The following is a 25,099-nucleotide window of genomic DNA, read 5'->3' on the forward strand; positions in this document are numbered from 1 at the left end:
TAGATGTGCCCTTTTTTTGTTGAGCACCTGCCCCTTTAGTGGTCTCTGCACGGCCCTGCTTAACCTGCAGAACATATGAAAGTAAACTAAGTCAATTTCAGCTAAATTTGTATCCAGATTGATCAAGTAGAAACTGACAAGAACCGGATGAAACAACAAAAATGAAAACAAATTTATTTTCCAATACAAGATCAAAATGGTCCCACACTGCGGAAACATTTCTTTTGAAGCTGCTCCATAGCTGACAATGTTCTGTAAAAGATCAAGAATTCATTTGGCAAATGCATTTGACAGATTGACTGATCTGCTTCCTTATAAACAGTTTGGCGCGTTAATGTTATTTCGAAACAGTTTCTGTATCGGTCACGTCACTTGCTGAAACCAATACGCGCACCGACACGGGTTGTTGGTCTGTGGGCTTGACGCATGCGCCGGCGCATCGGTGTTGCCGGACCCATCACTAAGTCAAGTGATTTCCAAGACGGTGTTTTTCAACCCGGGTCCTCAAGGCGAACTGCCCTGCATGTTTTAGACGTTTCCCTGCTTCAGCGCACATGATTTCAATTGATGGCTGATGAACAGACTTCTGCCGAATTGCAAACATCCGAATGGGAAACATGTAAAACATGCAGGTAAATGTGCCTCGAGGACCAGAGTTGGGGAAACAACCAGAGTTGTTGACTTTACATAAAACAAAACAAAGCAAAAAAAAAAAAAAAATCTTGTCTCAGTTCTTAAACATTCCCCGAACCCATAAGAATGACATATAGTTATATGCAACTTTGTGTGCGCGCGCGTGTGTGTGTACGCGCGCGCGCGTGCGTGCGTGTGTGTTAAGGTTACATTTGCTACTTGCCGTATGCAATTAAGTGTTTCCAATAAGCTTTAAAACTATAAAACATTATTCCGTTGAAACGAAGCAGAAAGCTTATACTGCGAAAATAAATCGGTTTCGATTCCGGTCTGCTGCTGCTGCTGCTGCTGTCTAAAACCGGTCCCTCTTTTGACTGAGCTGGATCATCAGGTGGTCGCTGGCTGACTGGCCGAACTGATCCCAGAACAGGCGGGTTTTTCAGCACCGCGGTCAGCTCCGAGCCCTGTCTCTCCCTCCTGCAGGCAGCGGAGCATCAATACATCATACATCTGCGACCCCTCCCCTTTTAAATGTGCTCTCCTGATAAATCCTTCTTATCTGTCACACGCTGCTGGAGTTACAAGGATTTGAACATCACGCAACCAACAAGACTCAACAGTATTTCCGGGTTTTTTTTTCTTTTCCTTTTTTCAAGCAGGGATCGACTGCAGATTTCCCCCCACCAGCAGCCTGTGGCGTTAATCAGGCACCGTTTGTGCCTCTTTCCTTCTGTGGCTCCAATTAATGCAGTTTTATTTAGCCTAACAGTAGTTTTATTTTAGACTCCAGCAGCATGTTGGATCCGTCTTCCAGTGAGGAAGAAGGGGATGAGGTGGTCGAGGTGGAGCGCAAAGAGGTGACCGCCTCGAAGAGCCTCGGAGGAGCCCGACGGCCACCGGGCCGATCCGCCGACGATCATGGCGGCGGAGGGCTTCAGCCCCGGGGCCGCGGCAGCGCCGGTGGCCGACCCTCCAGCCCCAGCCCTTCGGTGGGCAGCGACAAGGAAAAGGAGGACCTGGAGAAGATGCAGAGAGAGGAGGAGGAGAAGAAAAAGCGGCTCCAGCTGTATGTGTTTGTGATGCGCTGCATTGCTTATCCGTTCAACGCAAAGCAACCCACCGACATGGCCAGGAGACAGCAAAAGGTAAGACGGGCACGAGAAGAGAGAATAAATCTTCTTTAGTTGTGTGATTTAGATGGAAGCTGTAACACAGACATCACATGACACCAACTGTTGCTTCCTGAGGCGCACCATGTTGCGTTTTACATCAAAGGGGGGAGGGAAGGGGAAAAACATCTACTTCCGTTAGAAAAATGTTCCAGTCACTAATGAATCCTTTAATACTCCTCAGTTGTAACGCAACCGATAAAAATCAGGAGCTTTATTGACTATTTTTTTGCTGAGTGAATACAAACAATACAAGACATGCCTTTTTAAAAAAAAAAAAAAAAAAAAAGCTAAATTGTATCCAGGAGCAAGTCTTGCTATTAATGAGAAAGACCTAACTGAAAAACAAAAAGGACAAGCAGCAGCAATAAAGGGAGAGAGAAGGTAAGGGAGACAGGATTTGCATTCATTATTTATTTATTTATTTATTTTACTATGCACTCTATTCATAAACCGTGTGTACTTGTAGCAGCAGAGTTTCCTCTACCTATTAGTAGCAACTGATATGGACAAGAGAGTGATCTTTGCCACACCAAGACATTCTGGGCCCAAAATGTTTCAATATTCAGATGGACTGTATTTTGGAGGCTTCGAAAGTTCAAACAAACACCAAAATATACGACTAGTACCGTTAAAAGGTAAATGTCACAAAGTGCTTTGGAACAAAAGAAAACTCAAAAGTAATGTTAAAAAAATTAGTTTCTCATTAAACGAGTCAACTCATCGACAAATTTGAAGCTTGGTGGGAAAATTCCAGAGCCTGGGTGGATCTGTGGTCAAAGCCCTACTAGCATTAAGCAGCAAAAGAATAAAACATATAAACAGAGTAATATTTAATTGTTTAAAGTATTGATTGAGCCATTCAGCCACTTGTTGCTCCAGACCTAAACACTGCAGATGAATACCAATCCCACCTCAACACAACTGAAGGTAGAAGTGCAACACCTTGATTTTTAAGTCATTGGTAAAGGAAAACTGTGAAGTTAAAACAAAATTTTCAGCATCATCTCTTCGGTATCAGGACCATTGTAGGGAACAGGACCAGTTATTAAAGAGCACTGGCTCCTGTTGGCAACTCAGGAAATGGCTGATGACAACAAAGGGAAAAAGTGAGCAGAATATGAATACAAAGATGATTTTTTTTGTATTCATTTTGTCATTGATGTATGTCTACAGGAAATCTGAAGTAACTGAATTCCTCTGGACAGATTTCACATCATTTCTAGTCAGCAGCATCCCGAGGTGAGGCAAAATAGCCAATCGTGTGTGGTTGCTAGAGAAAAATAATAGCTATTTGGCCAGTCAGCATCGCTGAATTTAATGCATTTGGAGTGCTGAAAATTTCATTTTTTCATTCTTTGGATTCCTATGGTGAAAAAGTTGAGGATGGTAAGCACGACCACCTGAGCTTAAACCAAAATTTCCATCTTGAATGACAGAGAAGAGGCGTCCAGAGACCAGCATTGATGTTTCGTCACATGACTTTCATGTGCTGAACGTGTCGTTGATGTAGAGTAGAGTGGATGTGGGTTTATTTTCCTGAAGCAAATCACCAGCTCCTTAGCTTTATCCACATTCAGGACCAAGTTGTTGTTGCTACACCACTATGTCACTTGGATCAACAATCTGACAAACAGACCACAATTTGTGACTGAAAGGTTGTGTGTCTGACCAGCACTGGAGCACCACAGGGCAGTGTACTCTCACCATTCCTTTCTGCTCTGAACACCTCAGACTTCCAGAGTCCTGTCATCTGAACACAAGTCAGATGACTCTTCACTGTTGGAACTGGACAAGAAGCCAAGTGCAGAGACTTGGTGGACCATTTGTGCATGATGTGGGAACAATCGTCTCATCTTAAACGTGAACAAAATAAAGGAGACAAAGCATGTCAAACTTCACCTGGACAACAGACTGGACCAGAAGCCTCTAAGCAATAGAAGCTAATATCTACAGCAGTGGTTCTTAACCTGGGTTCGATCGAACCCCAGGGGTTCGGTGAGTCGGTCTCAGGGGTTCGGCGGAGCCTCTGCCACGGAGATAAAGACACACTTGTGTAAAGTCAGAGCTGCAGAGGAGCCCTGATTGAAGGAGTTCCACTCAGCATGGATTTGAGCTTGTGTCTTTCAGCAAAACTCACCGTTTTTATCAAATTCTATAGTGTAAACCTGCTCCTTAGTCGCATCTTTTCGGTGACGTCAGGGTGGTTGGTAACACAGCTAATATAATTACATTACTAAATCAGAATACCGCCAAATATTTTGTGTGTTGGTGGGGGTATGGGGGAATAAGAAGGGTTCGGTGAATGCGCATATGAAACTGGGGGGTTCAGTACCTCAAAAAGGTTAAGAACCACTAATCTACAGTCTTTGCAAGCAAGTCAAGCAGACTCCTATTCAAGTATTGGTGTCAGCACTGCACTGTCTTTTGACTATTTTAGTTATGCTCTACCAACAAATAGGTGCATTTTTGCTAATAATGAGAAGCAACATTCCACAGAAAAATATGCAATTCCATGAATAATTAATATGCAGGGTTCTACTGTATGCATTTTCTTCGAACCAGTTTTAGAAATGTTCTCCTGGAATGTTTTAAAACGTTTGATAAAAATCTTTCTGACTTATAAACAGCTGCTTGCTCTGATCATGTCTGAGAAGGTCGCTGGGAAACAATTACAAATGTTCATTAAACAAGTTAGACTTTTAGTGACCATAAAACCCCACTACATTACATTGAGCATTACATTCAGCAGCAGGCTCCAGAAATAGATAGGTTTTTCAGTGAGCTATGCTGAATCAGCTATTCCTCTAGGCACACGTGGTCAATAGGTTCACAGCTTAAAGAAGAAGAATCTGACAGATACTGTCAGATGTTTATTTTGTAGTTGTTTGCTGATCTCTGATTCAGCCGCAAAAGACCAGTCTGTTAATTGGCGTCACATTAGGAAATGACTTTCACGGTGCGCTGAAGCAGCAAGCAAGGTGTCGACACTTTGTGCAATCAGAGCACATTGTGCAGCTGGGTAAGACAGCTCACAGACACACTTCATTAATACAGACACCGCAACTGAACCGAAAAAGTTTTAGTTATTTTTTATTAGCCTTTCTTTGTGACTAAGAGCCAATATTACACTTGTAAATTCCAGCATAAGCCATAAACCGTTAACCGCATAATGCCAGCCTCGGGCTGCACAATGCTCAGACTGTCAGGACTGTCTTCTCCCTGTAAGTAAGGCGTTACTGCAAACAGTTTTCTAAAGCTTCCCCCGAACTAAGGGCAATATCTGTAAACCAATCTGTTTTGGAAAGGCATTGATTGATTGGAGTAGTTTTACTTCAAGTTTTTTTTACTTTACTTGAGTAATATTGTGAACTATTGCTACTCTTACTTGAGTAGATTGATTTTTGTATTGAAAGAAATGGACCTCAGAGATTGGAAACATTCAATTCTTAAATTTCTGCTACATATGAGTGAATGTTTATGCTAATCTCTGCATAATTACTCAGTGTTTTCTACGCCACTGTTTACATCAGTGTTATTTATATTGTATTAATAAACGTGGTTATTTTATTTGAAAGGTAACATGAACAATTGTTTATGTAAATATATTGAATTAAAAGCCTGACTTCGCTTTCCCTCCCCAAAATAAGCCATTAGATATGCACCTAAAAATATGATGGTAAATTATTATATTTACCCCATTTCTCAGTAAATACACACAGAAACTGATATTCCGGATTGGTTCCTCTTCAGATTGAGAGCAGACGGCCTCTGGATATCAAATACAATGTGGGGTTTCAAAATGAAAGCTTTTAACAGGCTTTGAGATCAAACGTAAGGGCTGTTGTATTCACGATATCAGCAAACATAAACCGTCTCTTTTTTTTATTTATTTTTTTAGAACATTACAATATCACCTATAACTTCCTCTGGTTCCTCTTCAGAGGAGGAGTACAAACCCCATTTACTCTTGAAACATTTCCCTCATGTCTGAAGTGGGACATAAAAGTCAAAGCTTTGTGATAAGTGGAGCATTATTAAGAGTTGGGCTCAAAACTTTTGTACATTCTATAGATAAATGAACACTAAAAATATATTTTTACATTGTGCCCAACATGATTTTTCTGATAGAAGGTATAACTGCAGTGGCAATAAATCCCACCATTTTTAATGAAAAAAACTTAAGTTGTTGAAAGGCCCATTTCCAGACCATGGCTACATTATTTTGCCATTTCATGTTTTTTATTTAATATGCATATGTAAATATATATAGGCTACATATATATATTTTTGTTTGGTAAGGGGATGGAGGCATCAGGGTCTCCATATGGAACCAATAGCAGGGGGGAAAAACCAATACAACTGGGAATTTTAGTGGATGTTTGCAAAAATCTTCTCTTAAAATTTATTGTTGTGGTAATAAGTCAGAATTCTCATTACAGTAGACATTTTTTGTTGATTGTTGCTAATACAAAATGTTTGCCAGCTATTTTAACAAGTGTTTGATCGCTTAATTTTCTGTTGGAAGTGACCTGTCTCACTCTCACTGAGAATCAAACTTCTTTTTTTAGGAAGAAAATCACATTAAATCTAATTCTACCGAGGGGTTCATGACATACAAATAGATTTTAAAACTTTATTTCAAACTGTCTATGACGGATGAATGAGAGAACTATGTGATGTGGGCGTTATGAACTCAGCAGGTTTAGAGGGCGAATTCTGAATATTAAGCCATTATTTCAACAAGGCCAGACAGAATTTTAAATGATTATTGTAGAGAATGAACAGGCTGAACCAGAGGCAGGTATTGCGGTGTGTAAACATTAAATTACAAATCTGAAGCTAACCTTCATTTAAAGCAGCATTCGAGTTTTTCACCTGAACATGAATACAGTTAGCCATTTAACCTGCCGGTGATCATAATGTTGTGCATATGTGTGTATGCATGTGTGTGTGTGTGTGTGTGTGTGTGTGCGTGTGCGTGTGTGTGTGTGTGTGCTAGGGGGATGCTGGTCCTTGTTTGCACTTGTTGCAAGCAGCAGTTCAATAGTACGTGCATAATTCATGAGAACAGCATGTCGGTTGCTAATAATGATGAAAGCCTTTTTAGTTGGCCTGTTGCGTTCGTATGCAAACACACTCCCACACAGCGACACACACACACACACACACACTCGCAGCACACATGAATGGGCGCCGTATGGTTTTCATGAATGCTGATTCTTACACATATTCACTCACACAATGCAGTGAGAGCGAGCAAGCGCTCTGCAATCACGGCTGGGGTGAGTCGATGTGCCAATTGAACCTATTCAGACTCTAATTTGTAAGAAACGTCCGTCTTTGCAGCATCATGAAGCTTTCATCGAGAGAGGCGTTTTGAGAAACCTCGATCACCTCTGATGTAACTTTTTGTGACGTCGACTTTGTCCTGCGATTCTGCTGCTGAATGAGAAACGAAGAGTAATTTAACGTACGACTATTAAAAACGCATTTGCTGGTGTGACATACAGCAGAGTTCCTCTATCAGAGTTTTGTGCCTGAACATCATTAGGGTTGAAATTGTAGCTTTTAAAAAAATCTGCAACACAATAATTTTACAGACAATTAAGATGGATACATAGTTTCTTTAATGTGACCCAGAAATGTTGTAATGAGACATCAGTTAAATCTTGAAGCACAAGGCACTATAGGTTGGAGATCAACTAATATTTCACTTTTAGACCAAACATATTAAATGTCTCTGAACAATGTGAACATTGTTTTGTCTTTTTCTGAAAGCATTTCAAATTACAGGTTTCCTTCTGTTTACAAAAAAAAACGAGAACCGTGTCTGCTCTTTATATCTGATTTTGAAAAGCATGGCTGAATCTGCTGAGCAGAGGAATTAAGAGGCAGGCAGATTTAAAAGATTTCTGGTTTAATCCCATCTCTATCACTGTTAGATGAATAAACTCTATCTAGATCTCAAGCTCTACTCGGTGTTGATGACATCTGTTAGAATCCTGAGATGTTTTGAAGTTTGTTTGGTCTGTATTCCTTAGTGTCTTTTTTTTTATTAGATCAGTCTCGTCTCGAATCCAACAAATCAACCCTAAATCATAGAAAAGAATAAAACGAGCATAAGAAGCAAAAGAAGTAAAATAATGACAAAAATAGTGTTTTCAGTTGCTTTTCTTTTAGAAACCTCCAGAGTCAGCAATGCAAAGCTGTAGGAGAAAACTGTACCACAGCTTTGGGGCCTCTGACTGAGCTTAACCCTGGCCAACTCATGTAAAGTAACCCATGTTTTTGAAGTAGAAGTAATATAATACAATGCTTGCAAATAGGAGAACTTCATACTATACCATCCAGTTTGTGTGGAATTGTGTTCATGGTAAAGTACTGCCTGGAAACGTCTTCACCTCACAACAAGATTAGCAGAACAACAGAATGTAGCACCATGAAATAGAGGATTTAATGATTCAGATCATCCAGCGAATGGATGGACATTTGACTTTTACCTCTGTACCCCTGAAGAAAGACACCCAAGACCTACAAATAGGTGAAATGAAATGGCAGAAAGGTTTGGGTTTGTCTGGGCTTTCACATTGCTTGAGAAGCCTTAATGTTTCTGGACAAAACACTGAAAAGGTTAAATTGGGTGTATGTTCGTTACTTAATTCCTATTTTTTGGGTCATGATTTGTTTTGTTATTTTTGAAACGTAAAATGCTTTCTGCATCTCTCAGATCAGCAAGCTGCAGCTTCAGACCGTCAAAGATCGCTTTCAGGCATTCCTCAGTGGAGACACTCAGATTGTGGCTGATGAGGCTTTCATCAACGCTGTCCAGAGCTACTATGAGGTGAGTTTTACAGCAAAGCTGGCTTTCTCATCCCTCAAATTTAACATGATTATGTTTCAGATTGGATACCACATTTGTAAGCTGCACAGATATGAACACACACGCACACACGCACACACGCACGCACACACGCACACACGCACACACGCGCACACACACACACACACACACACACACACACACACACACACACACACACACACTCCCCTCCAGGGTGTACAGTTCAGGTCAGGTGTACATTTTTATTTGCTGCTTTTTTTTCTAGAATGGAAATACACTCTACAAAAGAAGGATGTGTTCTGGAAACATGCACAGATCTCAATTTGTTTAGGGCACATTACAAAAAAAGTAAAGAAATTATATTGATTTCAAACTGTTTGCAATCCAGCCCATTTCATTTGACATAAATGCAACTTTGTCCAAGGATGTTCAACTTAGATTCAAATCCAATTATGTGTAGTCTTTAGGGCTGCAACTAACTGTGGTTATACTTGTCAATAATTCTATCATTTATTCTGACAATAAATCAATTATTCAGTTAAAAGAAAAACCCTTTTAGACAGGAAAACAGACACTTTATTGAATAAAATGCAATAACAGCATTCCTTTAATAACTTGATAGGTATGAACTTACTTGAAATCTCAAGCGTATAGCTTTAGCTTATTGTAAAACTGAGAGGCATAAAATGATAGTAACAGTGAAGAAAGACAGAGAAAAGGATAAACTAAGGCACTAAGACACTAAGAACATAATAACGAAGCGATATTTTGTTTTTCTAACTTGATTTCAGATCTTCCTGAAAAGTGACCGTGTGTCCCGCATGGTGCAGAGTGGTGGTTTCTCGGCGAGCGACTCTCGTGAGGTTTTTAAGAAGCACATCGAAAAGCGCGTGCGCAGTCTGCCCGAGATCGACGGCCTGAGCAAAGAGACCGTGCTGAGCTCGTGGATAGCCAAGTTCGACACCATCTACAGAGGGGAAGAAGACCTCCGGAAGCACCAGCAGAGGATGACTGCAAGCGCTGCCTCCGAGCTCATCCTCAGCAAGGACCAACTGTATGAAATGTTCCAGCAGATTCTGGGGATCAAGAAGTTTGAGCACCAGCTGCTCTACAATGCCTGTCAGGTTAGTGCATCGACACGCCTGTTTGTTTACTGTCATTATTATTCTCCAAAAGAAAAAAAGTAACTAGTGGTGTAATTGCCATTATAAAAAATCAGTGCTATTTATTTTAGATTTATTATTTTTTCCAAAATAGTACAAGATCAAAAAATTGACCTCACAGATTATTGTTCTCCAAGAGGCTCGTCTTAGTCCATGCTTAAGTAGGACATCCTGCCAAACATGGTGGCTCACATTCACACTGACTCAAATTGCATTTAAAATCCATCCATCCATCCATTTTCTTCCGCTTATCCGGGGTCGGGTCGCGGGGGCAGCAGCTTCAGAAGGGAGGCCCAGACTTCCCTCTCCCCAGCCACTTCTTCCAGCTCCTCCAGGGGAATCCCAAGGCGTTCCCAGGCCAGCCGAGAGACGTAATCCCTCCAGCGTGTCCTGGGTCTTCCCTGAGGCCTCCTCCCTGGACACGCATTTAAAATTCTGAAGTAAAAGACTCGAGACTTGACTTGAACTTTTAATTTTTATTTTGTGCAATGAAGAGTGAAAGGAAGCTGGTGTGTGAGTTACAAACTGCAGCTGTAAAAGGATTTACTTGATTACCAGTGTATCTTTTTAAGAAAAGAAAATGAGAAAAATAGAAGTGACTCGGATAGGTAGCTAGAACTGATTACCGGTTTGGAAAAGTAATGTGTTAGATTTACTCTTTACTGAAGAAAGTGGGCATATTAGAGTAATGCGTTACTAAGTAGGTATTAGATAAATTAGTTAATGTTTCTAAGTAACACATTGTCAGTATCACTAACACACAAATGAGAATAAATGAACTAAGGATTAGCAAATGAACAATAAAATACTACAAATAAACAATAAAAAGAAAACAAAACCACTAACTCTTAACCCTTTTACTCAAATTCTAACCTTAACAAATTCTACAAAGGTCAGAATTGAAGTCTGAAGTCTGAAGTTTATCTTCAGGAAAATAATTTAATTTAAAAAATGAATCTAGAGGCTTCTAACTTAAATTTTGTGAACGACAGTCTTAAATCTTACCTTGAAGGTTACATGAACTCAGAAGCTCGACCTCTGAAGAAGCAGTGCTGAGAGTTGAGGCTGCCTCATCCTGCATAGCGTATCATTATTATGTGGTGCCTGATTTGCATGTCTGCGGCTTCCAGCAGTTACACTTGCATAACAAATCAAATTACAAACTAAGCTTTGTGAGATAGAGCACATTTCACGTCAGTTCCTGGCCGTTTAAGGTTTTGATTTCAAACGTAAAAAACGTTGGCTTGAAGCCAACGTTTTTTACGATTCAAAAAGCTCAACTGGCTCAAAGCAGGCAACACATATTTAGGTCATGTTCTACAGTTATTTCTAATGTAATTTCACCAACTCAAGAACATTGGCACATTTAATGGTACACATGGTTGGATTCCACGTTACAGCACACACATAATACACACAAGCAGTAATAAACATTAAAAAAGAGAAAACGGCGGTTGACACAGTAAATAATAGTAGTAATTCGTAATGACAGCAAGTTTCTACATGTTTATGTCTCCTGCAATCAAGCGTTGTTTATGGTGAGTCTGCGCATTCCCAGTGCAGTTTGTCATGTCTCCGCTGGTATTGCTGCTGATCTGGAGAAATGCACTGCTCCCGACCAAAAACAACCAATCAGAGCCAGGCCATCAGTCAACTTTGTAAATGCGTTGGTAGGTGTGCCAATGGCAGAGAAACAGCTTACCATTAGAGGAAAACTGTTTATCTGCTGTCATTTGTTGTCATGCTAACTAGCTTTAGCATTCACGACAGGCTCTGCTGACGGGGAGACGCGGTAGCGAAGCAGAGAGCTTGGGAATTGGGACTGAGCGACATGCATGGGTATGATGGACAGCATTAAGACCCGCCCCTTTTTTCTCATTGGTTGTTTCTAGGTATCATTGGGAACACCGCGAGAATGCACAGGAGCTAGATTTATTTTCACAAATGATCTGTCTCAAACTACACTGTCATGACATAGTGACAGTTTGAATGAATATGTAAAAGTGACATACTGCAGCTGTTAAGACATGGGGACATTGACAGCTGTCCTGAACGTGTTGATATCTTAAAAATTGCCAAGATCAGCGCCTGATGAAATCTGTCTGTTACATAGCTTGACACAAATGAGTGGGAAAACAAATGTGGATAACAATTTTCCTCTTTTTTTTAAATCTTTTTTTTAATTCTTTTTTTAAAATATTAATAGCAAGTGTGACTCAGTTGAAGTAAGCATCCCGCTGAATTCACCTCGTCTTGTTTGCCGAGGGCGTTCCGTTTAGCACAAAATAACAGGGTGGATGATGAGTCGGTTGTCCTGTTTAAGCTGGGGTGGTGATTTCCAGAGGGCTGGCAGGAAGGAAACTGCAGCAATTATAGGAAACAATAAAGTTCCAAGTACATTAATGAGATGTTTGCTTTCCAGTCATTAGTGCACATGGGGGAAAAAAAGGACTGGCATTTAAGGTGCAAGAACTTGATTCTGCCTATTAATGTAAAGCAATATATAAAACGATTGGCTTCTTAAAAGAAGAATTTTTTACTGCAAATACAGACCGAAACTCTTCTGGGTTTAAGAAATGACCATAATATAATGTTGAGATGCTTTCTCACAGCTGTTTCAAATAGCTCATATAGCTGATAATGCTTAGTTTAGCTGCTCTACTTCTAGACTCCCATTTGTAAGACCTGGTTTCAACTCCTTTAAGCTACAAAAAAAGTGATTTTAGAAATTATTCCTCTAAGCAATAAAAAAAAATCCTTTGCCATAAAAGCTTATGGTCACTCTTTGTACTTTGGCGACATGCATTCTGCTAAATCTGTGTAGCTATAGTGTGGATATATGTGACCGTGGCTGCAGCGTGTTCAGAGCTCAGGCAGGTAGAAGCCGAGGGGACGATATTTGTGTCCCTCTGCCGGCTTCCAAATGTGATTTGGTGTGGATGTGTTTGAAGAGGAGCCAGTTAAGCTTCCTTCCCTCCAAGGCCTTCCCCAGCATGTCCCTGCTCTCATTAGAGGAGTGACTGCTGTCTTGCCTCTCTGCAATAGGCCAGATGGTGAATGTCTTCATAGTCGAGCCCCAGAGGGAGGAAAATCTGCTAAGGTGTCTACGCTGGCTTTTCCCCGTTTCCTCTTTATCGCCGAACAGAGCAACGTTGCACAGCAGGATCTGTTTTACGCAGACTATTCCATCGACTGCAGCTTGTATCAGAGGGAATGTTTTACTGTTCCAGTGTTTTGCACGTTCGTTCTTAACAACTTCTGATTTTACATCAGACCTAGTCAAAACTGAATAAATACGCACTCACTGTTTACCACCTAGATGTTCCTAAACTAATCTTAGCTCCAACAGCTAATGATTTATTTGTTCATCTCTCTTTTGTGAAATAAAGATTTTAAACTAGAGGTTATGATTGATGTTATGCATTTCATGATGTTTCAGTATCATTGTGTAGCATTTCCCCACCTCCCTAAAATAATGGATTAAGTAATTTTTTTTCCAAAAGTTATTTTCAGCGGAAGGAGGAAAAAAAAATCACCACCTCTTTATTTCCAAGCAATGTTGTAGGCAACAAAAAAACAAAAACACTTTTGTCAAAAATTGACATAGGCCATTATTTTAGGAGTGTGACAATTTGCCTTTGGTTGGCCTTTGGCAACTTATTTACATCCAATCCAAACAAAATATTAATGTTGGGTGCAATACCAATATTGGACTAGGCCCATCTCTTTAAAAGCAACACTGTTTTTTAACTGGTGCTGTTATTGGAGTGTTTTCACAGTTTCATTATCCAGAGGCACATTAGAAGGCTTAACGACGACGGACTTTAATGTTAAAACTGCATGCAGATTTTTTTGTTAATATGAATGTCTTTTTTAACTTGTTTGCTGAAGTCACCATTGTCTTTTGACAAGACTGCTCTCTCTTATTGATTTTGCATTCAACAAATGCTTTTAAGTCTATTGAAGATTTGAACTGGCCTAATGGCATAATGCATCTGACAAAAAGAAAACAACAACCTCGCTGTTCTCTCAGTGCATGTTAACTGTGTTGTTCTGTAATTTAATTTGTATCTCAGCCTTTGTTACCATTGTTTACGGAGACTAGGCTTATGGAAAGATGCATGCACTGTCCAATGGCCAAACCTGCTGCTTTTTCAAGCAGAGATTTCAGTCTTTAAAATCACAGTTAACTCAGGTATTCTCTGGTCTTCTGTGTCAGTGGCAACGCCAACATGGCTGCACAGTGCATTCACTTATATGGCATAAAACAATGCATGAAAACTGTTTTAGTGGACAATAAACTACAAAACATCAAAACTTGCCTAAATGCACTGACATCTGACTTAGTGTTATTTAACCCAGTGAGCATCGAAACCAAAGTTTTTTTGTTTCTTTTCATCTTTTATTGTTTAAACTAAATAATAAACCTGAATCCCATTTATCCACAAACAGTAAATTAACACAAACACAAAATAAGAAAATAAAATGGTGTGAAAACGTGCATCGGATGTAAATGGTACATTTTGACGCATAGATGTAATGCGGATCGGTCTGTACACAGAAAACACATGCAGATATATGGGCCACTTTTCTTCTCACACAAAAAGGAAACAGGTTTGGATCAGCCGTCATTTTCTCCGAACAGTTTAGATTCGGTGATTCTTAAGGTGGACAAGACGATCACACATCATGATCGCCTTGTCCAGTGTCAGATCTATAGTATCTGACACTGTAGATCATATCTTCTTTATGAATCGACTTTAATAGATTAGTTTATCTGTAGAGGCTGTGAACTGGTACTCCAGTTGTTTATCATCTCCAAGTAACTTTTTGTACAAGTTTTCTTAATTCAGTCCAACAACCACAACCACTGTTATTGTAGATTGATTGCCACATATGTATTTTTGATCAACCCCTTCATCAATCTTGTTGGTAGTGAAATCCACCCAACATATCATGACAGCTAGCTACAGCGCTGTAAGATTTCACTAATTCAACTACAGACTCCACCCTTCAGTCAGCGCTGTAATGTTCTAAGTGATGTGATACTGTCATTTACTTAGATGTCGACTGAAACTTTTATTTGTTTTTCATGTTTTCCTTTGTTGGTGATAATGCGGACCACGTACTGTCCAGAACATGCAATTGCTGTTGCTCTGACTATGTGCAAATTTGTTCTGATAACACATGAAAAGACCAAATAAGCTCTGACTATACTTCATTAAAGAACAGATGGTGTCCTGGTCAAACAGAGACCTTGAACAGTTTGAAGTCAGTCTCTCTGCTTCCATTCAGCTGTGCACGTGTGGACGTACGTGAAAGGAAAATGTTTGGTTTCTAATGATTCTAGTGCATCGAGTCATGTCTGAAACATAGCTTCTTGTGGAGGCTACATGTTCGTGCACAACCAAAAGAGATTCACAACTTGAAAACTGCTGTACCTACTCCCCACACTTGTTACCATGGAAACTGTATCCAAAGGCTAGTGTATCCCTTTAGTTGGCTAATGGAGGAAGTAATAGATGTTTTTTGTTTTTATAAAATCATTTTCAGTGTAGCCTGGTAATAAGTGACATTTGCTGTTGTTGAGTGTAATTTACTTTTAGTACAGTATGATTAAAATAGTGTTTTTTTTGTTGTTGTTTTTTTAATTCATGGACATGAATGTGATTTTAGTGGATGTCTAAGCAAACTGCTGCATGTCTGTGTTTTCCCAGCTGGACAATCCTGATGAACAGGCGGCTCAGATCAGAAGGGAGCTGGATGGACGGCTGCAGATGGCAGATCAAATCGCTCGGGTAAAAGGAAAAGACAGATGAGGGTTATGAAGAAAGATTAACCTGTAAAATGATAAGAGGCAACTGTAGGAGTGACCCTTAGTTTTACATGTATGATAAAGTTATTGGAATTCATTTGTATGCTTAAACGTAATTTGCATTTGAGAAGACTTTCTCCTGTTACATAATGTAGCAGTGTAAACACTTAACAAAATAAGCTAATTTGCTTTATCATTACTCAAGGACATTAATTTGATGTCCTTTGTGTAAAAAAAAAAAGTCAAAATATTTTACAGACGTTTTTAAAGGAGAAATATTATGTCAGATTCACTTTGTTTTTAGTTTTACATCATGTCACAGTGTTATTCTCTCATCAAAAACCCACCTGAAGTGTTAGCTTGATTCTTTAACAGATGTTTTAGAAATCCCCAAATCCTTTAATCTCCATGACAACCATTCAGGTGTGCAAAACACCTGAGTGGACCTTCAAGGACAAAGCTCCTCCTCAGAACTGCAGTTTCCAAGCTTCCAAGCTTCAGCCTCACAGAGCTCACTTCCCTCCTGACTCCACCTCTCAGCTCCTTCAGGCTAGCCAGCAGCAATTAGCAAACACCTGGCGGAACTGGGCATCTGCTGAGCGCATTACATGAGTTAATTCTCAGTGTAGCGCTGGTAAAAATGTAATTCAAGGGTTAATAAAGAAGCAGTGCTGTGATCACTTCCTGAGGGCGGAGTTTCAGAATGAGCAGGAGTTCTGTCTCTGCAAGAGACAGACAAAAATGTCAAATGTCTTTTGAGTCATACTTGAAATATAACATTTTTAGAACAACTAAAGGTAACATAGTTACTTGATTGTGTTGCAAAATGATACTATGTGACTGGAAAACACATAATACTGCCCCTTTAAAAACTGACATGTAATGCAAAGCCAATACTGACAGAACAGGATGGACATAGAGACAGGAAGGTCCCTGAAATAAATGCAGACTATATCATTTTACAAGAATTGATACAGAATGCAAGTTGGTGATTAAATTCACGATCTCCTGTTTTGCTAAGCTCGGAGGAAGGTTTCCAAGGTTCGTTTCCAGAGAGATGGAGGCCATGTACATCGAGGAGCTGCGCTCGTCTGTCAACCTGCTGATGGCAAACCTGGAGAGCATGCCGGTCTCCAAGGGCGGCGAGTTCAAGCTGCAGAAGCTGAAACGAGGACACAACACCTCCATTATGGACATGGGTCAGGAGGATGAAAATCTGCTGTCCAAGTCAGACGTGGTCCTCTCATTCACTCTGGAGGTAAAGCACCTACCGCAGAAAACACTTCACAACTAAGCACTGAAATGCTTAGTTGTTTTGAAATAACTATTTCAAAACAACAATTTAAACAAACTTGGGGAAAAAAATAGGCAAGTTCAGAGACGAGAGACTTGAACTAGACTGTGTTTTTTTTTTTTTTTGCTTAAAGTCTTAAGTGAGCTTTATCTTCCCTTCCTCCTGCTGTAGAGGAGCATCCTCCTTGGCTCTGTGTCTTTAGAGATTGTGATGACCTCACTACGCTTGACCTGAACGTTTTTTTCCCTCTACGGCAAGCGAGTCGTTCTTCTCCACACAGACTTCTTAATTTGTTCTTCAAAGCTTTCAGCTTTTAAAACGATCCCCCCACAGAAGCTGCTGGTGCCACTAATTGAGTTATTTACATCACCCTGAGCAGTCAACTTCCTGCAGATTAAATCAACTATTTCCAGAAAAAAAAAGGTTTAGAAATCCTTACATTACTAAGTACTTGTTGAGCGCAGTGCAAGTATATATGCACTCACCAAAATGGAAGAAAGGATGCATGAGAAACTTATGTAACTAAGTAATAAAGTAGTGAAGTCTCTATAACTTGTGTTTTGTTACGTGGTATAATACTATTTCATCTCTCTGGATGATTAACATTATTTTCCAGGTGGTGATAATGGAGGTTCAGGGTCTGAAGTCCTTGTCTTCAAACAGAATAGTTTACTGCACCATGGAGGTTGAAGGAGGACACAAACTGCAGACGGACCAAGCTGAGGCCTCCAAACCAATGTATGCACAATGCACAACTAAAGAAAGACGACAATCACAGCTGGAAGGACACTTAGTTCATTAAGATTGCATTCAAATTCATGATATGTCAGAGCAATAAAAGAGATAAAACATTCAAGGATGTAAAAACTTTTGATGAGGGAACAGTACTGCATCAGAGTCCCACATAAGATGTTACCTATCATGAAGAAAAATCTAACTAAGACAAAACAGTGGGATTACAACCAGCAGACAGAGTATAATGTACAGAATGGGTAGAGTAACACAGACCCATTCTAGGAAGGGTTGTTAGAATAAGAATGAGGAGAATTTATTTCATGTATTTATTTGTTTGATGCAAACCCCTAAAAAAACAACAGAAAGTTCAGACTTCACAGAAGAAACTGGCCCATATATTAAAGATTCATTAGGAGTTTATTTTGACTAAAACCCTCAAAGTCCACAGAATTTCTTCACATGAAGAATGTGAAGCTCAGTGGACTTCATATGAAGTCCACTGAGCTTCAGATGAACAGACTATTAACAATAGATTAACAGAGAACAGCCTGGGGGGTAAGTTGGCATCACTAACCCTGAGATCCACCGTTTACCGCACAGACTTAACTTAATAAATCTGTTCTTGTTTGTAGTTGGGGAACCCAAGGTGACTTCACCACCACCCAGCCTCTGCCTGCTGTGAAGGTGAAGCTGTTCACTGAGAGCACAGGAGTGCTGGCTTTGGAGGATAAGGAGCTCGGAAGGGTGGGAGAACATTTCAAGCACTGGATTCATTTTTGTTTCCTCTCACACAGTTCGTCTGACTCGCAGCGTTTGCATGTGGCTGTTTCCAGGTTGTGCTTCACCCGACTCCCAACAGTCCCAAACAGTGTGAGCTCCATAAGATGGCAGTGTCTAAAGGCTGCCCAGACGAGCTCAAGATAAAACTAGCCATCCGCATGGATAAGCCACAGAACATGAAGCATTGTGGGTAAGTGGCAGTCGGGTTCTTCGTGTTGATGCCCCCCATCGGTGCGATCAATTTAAAGCATTTGTTGCGTCTGTCAGATTTCCATCTAAATACTTAAAAAGAAGTCTTCTGTGATGGGAATTCTGGGCTTTCTGTCCCTTTCATTTGGAAAAGTAGATTTTGGAAACAAGTTCTCATGTCTGCATAAGTTCAGACTGTTTCTTTTATTCATTTATATAATTTATGTCATTCAAGAGCAGTCGGTAGGAGTGTTCAGTATTGATAAAAATATATCTGGGTTTTTTTCCCCCCACTTTTGTGGCTTATAATTGAAAATATTTATCTGTGAGCTCAAATCACAAAGACTTAATTTTATTTCAATAAAGGTTATAGTAAAAGATGAATCATTTACCTTTCATATGGATGATAATTAATATCAATTTATTGACAGTCACTTAAGAGGTCATATTTATTACTATAATTTATCACATGTATTTCTTTAACCGTTTAAAACAGTAAACAGAATATTGTGTTGAATCAACATACAGTAACCCCCGGCAACCCTGCAACGATAAGCAGATTTAGATAAGTGATCAATTATATTTGAACCCCAAAAAATGAGTGAAACCACTCAGATTTTAACTGAAATGTGTTTCTGATAGGAAGTGAGGCAGCCATCTCTGCTAGGATGAACAATAGGAGCAGTTTTTGAAAAAAAAAAAGTGTTTATTAAAAATTATTCATGCCCTTCTCAACAAATCGTAGAAAACCTTACATTGATATAACAATAATAATTTTTTGGAATTGCTCATCAGCTTCTACATGTTTCCAAAAGAAACATGTAGAAACTGATGAGCTACTACAAGAGAGAAGCAAATCTGGACCTTTGCTTCCCTCTTGTGGTCACTGATTGCTAAGTGGATGATAGTTGGTACATTTAAAAGTGAACACCTGTAGCTCAGTGTTTTACAACATGGATAGAATTATATATGTAGATTTAATGTTTGCCACAGTTGTTATGTAATTATTTTGGGGCACTTTTATGATTCTTGTGAGATTAACAGCCATTTTCCAAACTGGTTGTTTGTTTGGAACCAGAACACAAAGATACAGGGTTGTCATGTTTAGCTAAGCTCATGTTCAACCAACTTCCCAGCCTTTCTGCCAACAGAACAGACTATTTTCTTAGTTATTTCTACTTGTTTCGTCGAACAAACAGGAACAGAAGCATCATCCTCTTGGCTGGTGCAGATTGGTGTTTCATAATCTATTTATTTAATCTGTTGGAATCTTTTTTTCTTCCTGTTTAGCTGATGATGGATGTTCTTTGTTTTTGGATGTAAACCCAGTTTCATTTGACTGACCTCTCACAGTTTGGTCCCAAACACTGAGTTCTGTTGTTTCACTTTGCTCTAGTCTATATAGCTATTTTTAAAGAATTTTGCTTTGAATGTATTGATTTTATTTATTTTTTTGCTGCCTTTTAATCTCTCATATTGATTAGCCTAACATGTTTTTTGAATAGCTTTCTTCAGAAGGATACTTATTCCTCTCTAATCTAGTTTGGTGGCAGCAGATGTATAATAAATTAACTTGTAGTTTTACTAAATATCAAATCTTTTGTAATAAAAAAATTACAATGTGCTGTTAGAAAAATGTTGGGTTTGTAAGAGGCCGTGTATCTCCTTGCAGTGGCAGTATTCTGCCAGAAGAGGTCAGTGTTTGCACTAGTATTTTCACCTTGGTACATTGAATCTTTGTTGAACGTTGATAGCAGCATAAACTAACGCCAAAACAGCTTCACAAAAAATTACTGTAAAGCATTCTGTTAAATTCATTCCTTTTTTTAAAATTATTTTAAAAAACATTCTTTTTTTCCCCACAGGTATCTTTGGGCCATTGGCAAAAATGTGTGGAAAAGATGGAAGAAGAGATTCTTTGTCTTGGTACAGGTAGGCATATTTATGTTTTAGAAAAGAAAATATGAAAAAAGAAAGTATTATTATTATTAATAATAATAATTATAATTAATTAATACTAATAATTATTATTGTACCTAAAATGTTTGAAAGCTGCATCTCCAAATCATGAACACTGTCAAGGTTCTGATAAAAATGATATTTGATACTGATAAAAACTGACGACACATGACGATTTCTTCTGCTTGTTGTCGCGGGGGCTGTTGAGGCAATTTGCTGCTTCCTGGTTACGACCGACTAATTAGCATTGAAGTTTTTGCTCAATTTAAATTGCAGCCACACTGTAGTCTGATCATTATTCCCCCTTAATCGGCTATGGCAGACAAAACGTTTGATTAAGAAAAACTGGAAGCAAGTGTTTATTTATAATAGGTGATGATTTTTTGTTTGTATCGTTTCGTAGGTGAAGAAAATAACCAAAATTTGCCCTCTAACAATGTCTTTAAAAAAAAAAAAAGAATTGACAAAGAAGCAGGGATGCCTTTGACATGAGTGCTGCTTTATGCAAAGGAAATTTTTTGCCAACCACATGTTGTGGCGCGCTGTGAGAAAGAGAGATGCAGCCAAGCTGTCTTCTTTTGGTTGTCAGATGAATGATGGAGAGGTCAAGCAGGCTTTTGTCAGGAGATAGTTGTGGGGGGAGGGGGGGCAGAAGGGTGTGGGAGATGAGGTGGTGGAGGCCATTTCCTGGTGGCTCTGCGTTGGGAGGTGGGCAGCAGGCAGTAGAGAAGGGGGTGGGCGGCAGTAGGCCTGTCTCCTATGCGTTAGGAAGGATATGTCTCAGAGCTACAAGTTGACAGGGGATTGACAAAGTCGAGTGAACACTAGCTGGTCTAACACTTGGAGCTACAAAAGCCTGAGCACCGCCAACTTGAAGCCTCTCACTTGCTCGCAGCTAAATATATAGCAAGTGACAAATACTGGTCAATAGACTGCACACTCATGTGTATGTGTTTGTTTTTATGTCTGTCTTTCGATGTGCATGAAGTTTGAATGGCGACACAAAGACCGCCGTGTGTTTGTTGGGTTGCTGTGTTACAGAGCTAACGACTCAGCGGATATTCTTTTGGCCACCAAAAAATCCAGAGCACAATTGATTGCACAATTTGTTTGATTCAAATGTGTTAACTTTATAAAAACGTTCAACTCTGACAAAGGCAATATTCATTGTTAAAATGTCACAGGTAATTTTCTTACATTTTTTTTCTTTTTAGCTATTTCTAACAGTGATAAGGTTCATGATGTTGTCTGTTGCATATGCTATTTATTTTTACATGTCCAGTGTAAAAAAAACAAAAAAAACAAGGTGAAGCCAAACTGATTTGCTTTCACAAGTGGAGCATTACAGCCTTCATTGCAGAGCTCCTCTTGATGTATTTACAAACATTTTTATTAGAAATTGCATTGGGTTTATTTCAAATGAAACGGACAAGGAGACTGTAGAAGTCTGCTTCTACACCTGCAGAAAGAGGGATAAAAACAGAGAACTGAGAAACCATATGTGCATATTTAACATGTATTTAGAGGCAAACACTGCCCAACAAAGTGTCTCTGTAAACCTTTGAATCTGGACAACTCTTTGTGTGCGTATGTGTGTGTGAGCACGCTTGTGTATATAATATTTCTCCATGACAACGTTCTATAATGGGTGTGAAGAACCACAAACTGGGTCCCTAGGACTCAAGGTATCCTGGTAAAAACCAGCTCATTTTCTACACTTTGCTTTGTACAGAAGGTTTGGACTTTTGGCTGCTGAGAAACAATTGCTTCCTGGAGTCGTGGACTGTGTTTAAGTTTTACATTTTTTCCAATTGATAACATTTACCCGTGATGTATGTAATGCCTCTGTTCAACAATTTGAATCTGACCAGAAGTTGCTGGCTCTTCTGTGAAGAGAGAAGTGCCGATCTGTTAATGTTAATTCAATATTTGGAAGAATGACCAACACACACCGAACGGCTTCGTTCAGTTCCTCCTCTGGCATTGCTAAAATTACAGTAAAACAGCAGAAAATCAACGTCATCGTTCACAATTTCTCCTTCTGTTCACTGATTAGCCAGGTTGAAATTCTTCTGGAGGAATCCAAGTTAATCAGAGAAAGCTGTGCTGTAAGCGAGATTTGAATCGAATGGAATAGCGCAGGAAGGCGATGTCAGGCTAGACCTAAGGAAGGCATTGGGAAAATTGGAGTCACAGACATCCAGAGGTCTCCTGGAGCACGGGGGTCCCTGGAGGATCACTGCAGGGACAGCTGCCAACCCCACACAGAAGGGAGCAAAGGAGAACTCCTGGGGAACCACACAGCAGCCGCGGCCTCTACTGCTCTTCTAGCAGCTTACACTAGCACTGTCACAAGGTGCTCTATACACCAAACCCGATTGTGACCAGAGGTGGCTCTGACCTGGGGGCCAGAGCAGCAGGAGAAGCAGTGAAGGAGCACTGGTGTAGCCAACCAAACACCTGGCATCCCACCAATCCCACACCACAGACCCACAGGGACCCAAATCATGCTCAAAATCCAAACAACCCCCAGAGAATCGAAGCGCCAGGCCCAGCTACAGCTGACCCACTGCACCCAATGCCCAACTGCAGTACAGCCCCCCCATCACCTGGCCTGCTTCTCATCCCAGCCTACAACCTCAAATCACAGAGAATGGTGGTGTGAAAAGACCCCAAGTCTTTCTCCGCCCGCTAAAAAATGGAGTTGTTGCATGTTGTTATATAGTGAATTTAAAACAGGAGAGGTAGGGGGGCCACCTCAACATAAAAATGACCACCAGGGGGAGTCAACTGTATTTAAGGACAGCATTTCCTCTCCTACATCTTGACCAACCAATGTTCTTCAAATGTTTGGTTGGTGGGGGACATCCTGCATTTTAGTTGCAGCTCTTTTCTTCGCAGCCCCTGTGGAGGTTTGCTCTGTCTGTCTGTCTATCTGGCTGCGCCGTACTGCGACTAAAAATGTTTCTTCACATTTGATTTAGTATTTTGGAGCTTGGTAGTTTGCGATGTTGGTTGGTTTGCTAGATTAGTGCAGTACTAAAATATTCTATGCATTTGTCATAAGTTGATTTCATAACAGTAGAAAAAGAAAAAAAATGACATTTGACAGTAAAAAAGGTTTACGATAAATATCAATCCATGTTATTTGACGTAAGCCTAAAAACATTTTAAATGCAGCAAAAAAAATTGTTGTTCAATGCAAACTTTTAAGTTGTTCAACATGGTCGAACCTTTACAGGAGAATAATAATGCCTTCCTTGGGTCTAAGTACACAACAGAAGAGAAAACTGGTCAAAGAACAACATGCTTAAAAAACATCTTCTACAAGGTAGTGGAATATGTTTATTTATGTGCAAGATCTCATTCAGACACATAAGATGAGATGATGATGATGATGATGATGATGATGATGATGATGCGATACATTTCCTAAGTCAGAAGACTTGTCTCTTATACATGGAAATCCTTATTTGAAGCGACTGTGGGATGGCGTTTCGTAGCAGATCCAGGAAGTAAACACAATTGTTTTTGTTCATAAACCTGTTGATTGACATCCAATCTTTTTATGAGTGAAAATGAATTCTTATCATTATGGTTTCAATAGTTTTGAACCTTCATAAACTCCCCAAGTATAGCATTGTTAGTGATGTTTTAGATGGGAATATTTTGCCTGAAATTTATCACAATAAAATTAGATGTTGCTAAAAAGGAAAAGCTTATCTTTTTTGCTATGCTTTACAGTAAAACATTAAGAGATGGTTTATAAAAACAATTATGTTAACATTGCAATACCCTTAAATGTATCATAGGAACTACTCCTCCTTATGTTCTAATTCTTCATCTTCATTTTAGCTGACTGACAGCTGAGCGAGTGTGAGTGGGAAAAGCAGACTGACAGGAAACTGTGTGTTTTAGGGTGGGTGGGTGGTGGTGGGGGGTAGGAGTGGGGAGGGGGGTGGCAGAGTACGTTAGATTTGCCTCTGTGGGGTCCTGGAGGCCAGGGAGCTGCTGCAGAGTTAGTCCAGCTTCTTCCATGATGGCCTTAGGTGTCATCAGTACTGTCTTAGGGAATCTCAGTTGTCACCAGCACAAGGGAAACCCAACATATAACCACCCACCCCGTCCCCCACCTAACTTTGCACACACATTCGCTACCACGCAAACACACAAACAGAGTGTGGCAGGAGCAAGAGTGAGAGCTGCCACTCGTGGCAGTAGTCACGGCAACAGCAGCCGACTGGCCATGCTCGCCGGTTCTTGACGATAGTCTGGCGTGACTGGCAAACTGCACTAATGTCAACTGGTTGACAAAAATAAAAAATACCATCATCCTTGTATTTACAGCCAACAGATTGCAGTGATTTTGTTGTATCTAGTTTGAACCAATTAAAATGCAGTTCAAGTGTCAGATATCATAAACGAGTTCCCTTTTAACAAAACCAGTGAACAGTATCAAATTTTCCCTTTGCTGAAATCCCTCTAGCTGCGTAACCATTGAAGGTTTTGGATTGAAAC

General features: G+C 39.8%; 1 protein-coding gene across 11 annotated transcripts in view; it reads left to right on the top strand.

Annotated features, from left to right (window-relative positions):
* The first annotated feature begins 232 nt into the window (after positions 1–232).
* cadpsa (Ca2+-dependent activator protein for secretion a) overlaps positions 233–25,099 on the top strand; it is an 89,673-nt gene continuing 64,806 nt past the window's right edge. For 5 of the 11 annotated variants that reach the window (XM_017304802.1, XM_017304803.1, XM_017304804.1 and 2 more), the window contains exons 1-9: positions 233–1,778; positions 8,533–8,646; positions 9,438–9,770; positions 15,527–15,607; positions 16,646–16,882; positions 17,535–17,656; positions 18,286–18,397; positions 18,487–18,623; positions 20,488–20,554. In XM_017304802.1, the coding sequence (XP_017160291.1) occupies positions 1,428–1,778; positions 8,533–8,646; positions 9,438–9,770; positions 15,527–15,607; positions 16,646–16,882; positions 17,535–17,656; positions 18,286–18,397; positions 18,487–18,623; positions 20,488–20,554 (1,554 nt within the window). In that variant the 5' untranslated portion in view covers positions 233–1,427. The remainder of the gene's footprint in view (positions 1,779–8,532; positions 8,647–9,437; positions 9,771–15,526; positions 15,608–16,645; positions 16,883–17,534; positions 17,657–18,285; positions 18,398–18,486; positions 18,624–20,487; positions 20,555–25,099) is intronic. The other 6 variants (XM_017304805.1, XM_008410348.2, XM_017304806.1 and 3 more) reach the window with 2 other exon arrangements.

The sequence above is a fragment of the Poecilia reticulata genome, linkage group LG5 (genome assembly GCF_000633615.1).
Source record: "Poecilia reticulata strain Guanapo linkage group LG5, Guppy_female_1.0+MT, whole genome shotgun sequence".
Lineage (NCBI taxonomy): Eukaryota > Metazoa > Chordata > Actinopteri > Cyprinodontiformes > Poeciliidae > Poecilia > Poecilia reticulata.